The following is an 8629-nucleotide window of genomic DNA, read 5'->3' on the forward strand; positions in this document are numbered from 1 at the left end:
TGTGAGCTGGCTTTCACACAACCATAAGATCCTGGTCTTGGTTAAGCAGCCAAACCGCATCCGGTTCCAAAACGATGCCTGAAAACTAACCTCTCCCTGATGTTTCTGTTGTTCACGACCCCATCTTACCCCGCCTTTATGGGATTGTAAGTGTCAAGAAGACACTTGACAGCTACCCTGCTGTGCGGCTACTTTCGTCACATTCAGCAGAAAATGAATAACTCTGACAAAGTCTGCCTCTTTCTCACTGCTCCTATCGTCCCGAGCAGCAAACGGTGATTCCTTGCCTTCCTTCAGACAAGCATAAAGCAAAAGGTCAACGGCCACCAACACTTCAAGGCACAAAACAAACCAAAGTAATGATGCATGCATGTGCATGACCTGTTAAATCACCCCCTAGGGCATCAGATGGCCCTTCATTATGATCCCTCACCCATCATCTCCCGATCGGACAACACCCAATACCTCCCCCGCTTTTTAAAAACACTCCCTGCAGTGTGACAGTCTATCTGCTGCTAACAATAGCTGCGTTTTCATTCACTTGCAAAGCAACTTAACAAAAAAAGAATGCAAATTCCACTTTTGTGTTAACTGGTTTCAAACAAATAACACAAACTGTGTAGTGCAGCCTGGGGGAGGCAGTAAAAGCTATATCGGTCACGGTTGTAACTTATTAAAGGGGAATAAAGCTTAAGGAGGAATAAAAATTGTGGAACAGCTGCTGCGGGGATCATCTGAAGGAATTACTTTCACCTTTGAGGGACATCTGGTCAGTCGGTGTTTACTGGATGCCACAGAAGCATGGAGACGGGAGAGGCATGGTTTGGTGATGCTGAAAGCTCATCAATAAAAAGTCCTACTGGTACTAGACTGTTATAGGACAAGGGTCTGGACCCCCAGAAAGTCATGAGACATCAAGTGGAGGATCGCAAAATGGTTTACTTCAACATCTATGCCTGAAATTCACTTCTAAAAAAGGAGGGTTATCAATTCTTGTGAATTGAGACACTGCCGATGTTGTTAGTTTAAATTCAATGAAAATGTTCGCATAATAACTCATCGCTGTGATTATTGCATGCGGTTTCCTGCATTATAAAAAACTGATTTGCAGCAAGGAGCATAGAGCAGAAGAACAACTGAGCCCTATAAAGACGAATTCATGCTTCTGACGCATAGCCTCTGCAACCGTCAACTCTGTCTCTGTGCGTGACCACGTCCCCGCGCAAAGGTTCTGAAACCGTCGTGGGTGCACCTCAAAAAAATTCTGACTACGCGTCGGACGGTTGCAAACTCGCGCATACCTCTTGCGGAAGCACGCAGAAAAAAAGCAGCTGTGATTAGTCCTTGGTATGCCTTTATGGCTGTCTGTCTGGTCGTCCGCCGAAGTTCTCGTGAGTTCTCTAATAGGCTCCCTCTTGCGCTTTGGCGGGAAACTGCTGTGCGCCCCTAGAAATTCCAGACCGACGGTGCAGAAGCATACCAGCAAAACTGGTGCGCGACGAGACGCAAGCAACATTTGATGTGTGCGGATACAGAAGTCTAATCTACATGACAAAGGCTGCCAAGATTTACTGAGAAGGAAGAAATGAAAACAGGCTGCAAATGCAAAAAAAACAAAACAAACAATTCTGCGTAAATCTCAAAGATTTGCTGAAATGTACAGGGGAGCTTAACCGCAGCTTGGATGTTCAATGTTGCCTATGCAAAGAAACATAAGAAGCAAACACTTCATGTAATGATGCAACATGATGGCTTCAGGCATCATCTCAGACACTTATAGAAAACAGGGGAGCCGCTGATAGATTGCACTGCGGCAGAACCTGCAGCTCATATAATGATTACGAGCACTTCAAACTGCAGGGATGAAACGTTTCAGTCTGAGCTGCTTACATGAGTTTATCAGCCGCCCGTCTCACTTCCACTCTCACTGTCAACCATATCTTGTGACTTGTACACCGGGTAAAGTGCTGTCTGCAAGCGATGTTGCAATAAATCAGTATCCTGCTTCAGGATGCAGAAGCTAATGAACCTGATTTCACAATGTTTGCATTTCTTCATTCTACCTTTCGATTTACAGACTTTTGATTTCTGGCACCCAAAAAATCAAGCCCTCATTGCCTTAGTGAGTCCTAACAATGTCAAAGAATCATTAAAAAAAAGAAGAAAGTTCTACTAATAGGGTGAAAGGGAGTCAAATTGTATATTTCAACTTCCAATACAAGTAATCCAACAACAGTAACAGTCTTTGAGGGCAGAGGTTAGCTAAATTTACAGCAATTAGCTAACCTCTGCAAACTAAAAACAAATGAACACCTCTTAAAATTTACCAGAAAGAACGGTTTCCACAAAATTATTGCAGGAATCTATTGGCCTCTTTTTTCCTTATTGGGTTATTTCAAAATAAGAGTCTACAGGTAGACCAACATATTAGAGGGTGGATATTTGGGGTCTATAATAGCTTTCCTTTTCTTGTATGGGCATTTCACAGCCAAGCTTTTGTTTCATTTGTTAATAAATGTGTATGTTTTATTAAGATTACACTTGTCTAACATTTTTTATGATTGTGTTGTTATTTATTATATATAGGAGGAAGAGAAATGCAACACCGGCTTAAAAATTGGCAGCAAATATTGGGATCAGGGATTACTGGCGTTACATTTAGAGACTGAAAGTGATATTCTATGCATGAAATGATGGTCCTTGAATGGCTGGTAGGTTTCAGATAACCGACCGGATGTGTCTATGTAATGGATAGAACAGGTTCGAGGAGGATTGAAGAAGCCATGCCTTAGGATCGCCAACCAAATGAGCAATATAAACCCCCTGTGGGTTTTATTATCAAATATCTGACCAATATGTAGGTTGATGGCAGCTTTGAAATTTTTTATTCTCCAGTTTCAGCTAAAGGACCCCTGCTGTTGCTTGGATCCCAGTTTGTGAACCATGGACTCACGCGACTTGGCAGAGCCTTATTTGAGTTTGGGACAAGCAAGGTGCTTGTGTGTGTGCCACAGATAGCGTGTTCATTTAATGAGTGAATAATATCCCTGCTGCATGTCCAATGAACTGTGGGTTGGAGGCATGAAGGGGTGGGGGGGGCTGGTGGTAATACAATAGGAGCGTTAGGGAGTGTGGGAACCGATTCTCCGGGGGACAATAGGCACTTCCCAGTGGCCACAGTGTAGCCATTCACCATCAGCTGCTGGGCCGGCATAGCGTGGCGCTGAATCTGCACCAGCTCAGCATAATGCTGCGTTCTCCCAAACAAGACCAGACTGTTTCCTATCCCAAAGACAACACAGTCCAGCTCTAGCCTACACACTGCCCCATTCTCACATAGGCAGCTTCTTTCTCCCCGACTCCATGTCTCTGCCGCTTTCTGGTGCTGTCACAGACGCCAGTATGAGCAGGAGGCCGGGGAGCGACAAGGCCGGGGATTGTGAAGACTGTGGCTGCCATGCTGTAACTAGGCCACTGTTATTCCACTGTATGGGGGGAGATATTCTGGGCTGAAAACATTATTAGTGTAACCCAGTTTATCCATCACCAGGTGACTGCAGGAGGAGGTACATCTCCACAGGGACACAGGCTTTCAAGGACAATGCATGGGGGGGGGTTGAGATAGAAGAGCTAGAATGGAGGATGGAGAAGCAACCGCTGGCAGGTGTGAACCTGAAATATTGAGATTGCCTGTGTGCTCCGATATGACCCAAACTTTAGCCCGGACCCAACCTTTCCTTATGTGAACATGTCCTCCGGTTACTGTAGCAACAGAGCCTGAGAACCTCCATGAAAAAAAACAAGCTGTACAGATCTGGGAGAGCGAACGGGACAAGCGTGAGAGTTTTTCTGCAACTTCACAAACCCACAGAGCTGGTGTCTGTCGGCAGCGATGACATAACTTTGGCTTCCATTTTTTTTCCCAGACACTCGCTCTAAACACTTCCTGTCTGACTGCTACCTAATTAAACACATTTGGTTTTCTAAGGATTTTCACTAAGAAGCTTTGTTTGGCTCTCAGTGGATGCAAGAGAAATGTAAGAAACAATTTGAGCGAAGCAAGAAGAGGAACATAGAAAGAGCACAGAGAGCTGATAGAGAGAGCTGATAGCTATCAATAGACTTGCTTATCAAGTTATGGCATCTCTTGGGCTTATTTTGCTATTTTTTTGTATTTGCTAGTAAACAAAGACCTTTTTAAAGATTTCTACACAGTTACCATAACAGTACCACATGACTAAAATGTTCTGCATGAGCAGGATAAGCAAACAGGGAAGAGAGCAATAGACACTTTTACGTCTAAACAATGGAGCCAAGCAAGGTAGCAATGTGGTATAAAAGTGTGAAAAGAAAGAGGAAAAGTCCAAAATCAAATCCAAGCTAAAAAAAAAAGCGAAGAGCGAATCCCGTCTAATGTCTAGGAGAACGTTTCAATCGAAAATTTCCAATACGGGTACCAGAAGATACGGGGACAGGTCACTAGTTCATTACAGGGCAACACAGACAAACAGGACAAACAACCATTCACACACACTCACACCTAAGGAGAATTTAGAGAAGCCAATTAACACAACATGTTTTTGTACTGTGAGAGGAAGCCGGAGAAACCGGAGAGAACTTACGCATGGACAGGGAGACCATGCAAGCTCCATGTAGTAAGACCCTGTGCATATTAAACTAAAAATCTTGACTTTAGGTTTTAACTCATATTTTACAATTCTAAGTACTTTTCTTACATTTGCAAACAAGTGACAAGTCAGTGGTTAATGCTCACTGTAACATATTAAAGACCTTTTAACTTAGCAGTTTTTCTTCGAAAAGAAAACATGTCTGCTTTCTTACCACGCCCGCTCCTGATGGTGTCTTCTAGGGGTGTAAATCACACCCATCATGGCGATTCCATTCAGTATCAATTTCCTGACCCAACGATTTGATTATTTTCGATATTAGAATCCGCCATGTCTGTCTTGCCTACTGTTTACGTGAGTGTGCAAGCGGAAAGAGGGTAGTGGCTAAAGGAAGCAAGATAGAAGGACAAAACAGGTTTAGCACCACCGCCGCAAAGGGAGTCAGAATTATGTCCAGGAGCAAATGGATAAAAATAGACGGGAGGGAAAAAAACAGAACACATGAATCGATACTCTTGAGGACGTGTCGATACATCGGATCGTCTGCTGTTGGATCAATGCATCGATACGAAATCATTATTTACATCCCTAGTGTCTTCAGGAGTAGAAAATGTACGCTCTCAGGGTTTGGAAGATGCTTGCACAGAGAGAGATACCTGGTTGCCAAGTTGGTGCACCTATGAAGTAGCAGTGATGCTAACAAATGTTAACTTTCATGTTAAAGACGAGTCCGGTGGTGGAGAATTTGAATCAATCCGTTATGGTTTTGTACTGTTCACAGGCTGCTGAGAGCAGGCTGGCTGTGGTGCACTCTTCGAGATCGGGTTAGGCGCTCAGTTACTCGGGAGGAGCTTGGAATAGAGTCGTTGCTCCTCCACGTCCACAGGAGCCAGCTGAGGTGGCTCTGGCTGTTCCGGATGCCTCCTGGTCACCTTCCTTGGGAGGAGTTCCAAACATGTCCTACTGGGAGGAGGCGTTATGGAAGGCCAGGACACGCTGGAGAAACTATGTCTCTGAGCTGGTCTGGTGTCGCCTTGGGGTCCCGCCAGAACAGCTGGAGGTGTGCATGGATCAGGAAATCTGGACATCTCTGCTTAGACTGCTGCCTCTGAGACCCGGCCCCGGGTCAGAAAATGGATGGATGGATTGTGTCCATAAATGTTTATGGTTTATATTTTTAGAGTTGTGTCTTAATCACTCCTTTAAGTCGGTTATTATTTGAGCAGATGGCATATTTAGCAGTCTGCTTAATTACTCTAGGTAACAATCCAATTTGATTGCCAAATTAGTTAATCAGATTATTTCAATAATCAATTATTCCAATTTATCGTTTCTGCTCAATTTAAAATGTTGACCAAAACCTTCATCATTTATTCTGCAAAATAAATAGTGTATCTTATATCAGTATTTTTTTGTTGTTGTTTCATTTTGTTTTTTTAAACGATGCAACCTTATTTGTCCGTGATGTAGATAATTGTATATGAGAGTAGAAAGAAATAAGAAACAGCAGAATTGTATAAAAGTTTCAAAGTAGATTAATCACAGAACAGTATAATTTGAAGTAGTGTTTCATTTCCCTAAAAATCTACTGGGTAAGGACAATTCAGGTCAAACTGACCCCTCTGAACAAACCTCCAGGGGTCATTACTTTGACCTGGCAGTCATGAAAGCAATGCAGGCTCAATTGTTTTGGGCTGTTTCTTCTCCACTGACAATATAAACAGACAATATTCCACAGCTTACAAACATATATGCTAAAGCAGCAGGCAGCTGTTATTCTTATACATTTTTCTGAGGTCCATATTTGGTCCACATTCGTGTGACCAATTTTTCTATAAATACCAGAACTTCCCCATGGTGGGACAATAAAAGGACTTTCTATTCTATTCTAAAAAGAATGTGTCATGGTTGTTTATTAACATTTGCATTTATTGGTGTTTTTTTCCTGTTAGATGCATTGGATTTGACCTGACGTTAGTGCATAACCTGACATTTAGTTTATTAAACTCAAACATGTGATCTGTCCTCTGTTAGATTTGCAAGTCATCAGATGAATGGACCAGTGGACCAGGACATACCCTTCCTGCATAGTAAGGGGCGGAGCTAGATGGGGGGGCCAGGGGGCCCATGGCCACCCTTAGCCAATCATTGGCCACCCCTGTGGCCACCCCTACCATTTATTTCCCTCTAATACAGATGGTGGCAGCAGTAATACTATCAAGAGGAATGTTTAATCTTATTAAAAAATGTAATTTTTCATATATTAATAGTTACTTGACAACTGAAATGCTGTGGTTAATTATGCAAATCTAAATACTAACATTATAGTTGATATGAACAGAATTCATGCTCTTTCAAGACCCTAATTTTGTGTTATATGGGTTAAAGAGAAAATAATGTGTCCCTGCAAGTCATCAAGGAGTTTTCAGTGAAATTATAGATAAATAAAATGGAAAAGATGTTTGCCCCAGACATTTTGTCCACTATACCTTTTTTTTATTTTGACAGTTTGGATGTTTAAATATATGCATCTATTTGCAATCAATCGAAAATAGTAGGAAGGTATAGTTTGTCTTTATTTAGAAAATATTCATATTTGTTGTGCTCGTTCCTGTTGTAAGTAACAGTGTAGATGGATCCTTAGGTTCTAGCGCCTTTCTGCTTTCGGACACCCCTCAGTGTACATTGGTTTTTGACTGGCCACCCCTATTAATATTTTCTGGCTACGCCTCTGTGCATGGTGCCCATGTTTTGACTTGCCTAACGTGGTAGAACATGGGCACTATGTTAAGATTATGCTCAGTCATAATCTAAATTATGGTTCAATTATGACAACTGAAAAATTATTGCTTTATGCAGCTCAGATTTACAACGATTAGGCGTTTTAATTCCATCATAAACTGCTACCAGGTGACTGCAGAGTCCAACACAGGGCGTCCATTCAGACAAAGATATCCAAAGTGTTGATGTTTTATTTAACCACGACTGTCCAGAAATGATCCATTTACACAAGCCGGGACTCAGACAACATTCAGCATCTTTACATTTTGGATCTGCAAACATTTCCCTGACAGTTGTGCAGAGCTATGGATGGACTTCAGCATTCACTGTTCTTTACAGCATGGTAGCTGCCAGCCCAGACATCATCGACATCTCCTCCTACCTGCATGGAGTCCGCGCTGATTATTTCTCCCTGAAGGCGCTTTCCGAGCTCGATTGCTAGTTTGGACTTTCCGGTACCGGTAGCCCCCAGAATAACAACCAAGGAGGGCACCATCGCTCTCCGAAAGACACATTTCATGCTCACACCGGAGGCCGCCATGATGCTGCCTCCTGAGCTCAGCTGACATTTCCACGCATGCGCAGAAACAGGACTGGGAGGGGATACGGCGGTTGCTATAGCGACACTGGTTAATTAGAGAGAATTTCTGAGAGTTTTATCTTTTATTTCCATATATTATCTCAGAAATAACATTCTCATTATCTTTTTGTCATTTCAGACTCTCTAATGTAAATTTAATTTGACAAATCCAACCGTTATTTTATTTTAATTCTCATTTTTTATTTTATATATAGAGATTTTTTGGCTATATTTTAGGTTACAAAATTGTTTACCTTGACTTGAGAAAGGATTGGTGTAGTCAATTTATCACGTGTTTGCCCAAACTGCTTTATCAGAGCGTCTTGAGGCGTGGTAACTATGGAAACTGTTGACGTAGCTGAAGCAATGAGGCTGGACGCATGTTGCCATGGCAAAAGATGCTGGGACCGGTTGCCTGGGAGACGGCTGGAAAACAAATGTAGATCGTTTGATGGAGCAGAGTATAAAATATGCTAATGGGGTGCAATTTACTGGTAGTATATTCTGTTCATGTTTCCACATGGTTGTTATTACATCTTTTTTTTCTCATCTCACAGAAAGACTGTTACAAAACGCTTAGAACTACTCCCCCCCCTTTTTAATTCTCATTTTGTCCTTTTTACTTTCTTGATACATTTTA

General features: G+C 42.2%; 1 protein-coding gene across 1 annotated transcript in view; it reads right to left on the reverse strand.

The window, feature by feature from the left end:
- trit1 (tRNA isopentenyltransferase 1) overlaps positions 1 to 7964 on the reverse strand; it is a 57639-nt gene extending 49675 nt beyond the window's left edge. The window contains exon 1 of the mRNA XM_015387162.1: positions 7792 to 7964. Within this exon, the coding sequence (XP_015242648.1) occupies positions 7792 to 7950 (159 nt within the window). The 5' untranslated portion in view covers positions 7951 to 7964. The remainder of the gene's footprint in view (positions 1 to 7791) is intronic.
- Positions 7965 to 8629: the final 665 nt, after the last annotated feature.

Source organism: Cyprinodon variegatus, unplaced genomic scaffold (genome assembly GCF_000732505.1).
Source record: "Cyprinodon variegatus isolate N-32 unplaced genomic scaffold, C_variegatus-1.0 Scaffold387, whole genome shotgun sequence".
Classification (NCBI taxonomy): domain Eukaryota; kingdom Metazoa; phylum Chordata; class Actinopteri; order Cyprinodontiformes; family Cyprinodontidae; genus Cyprinodon; species Cyprinodon variegatus.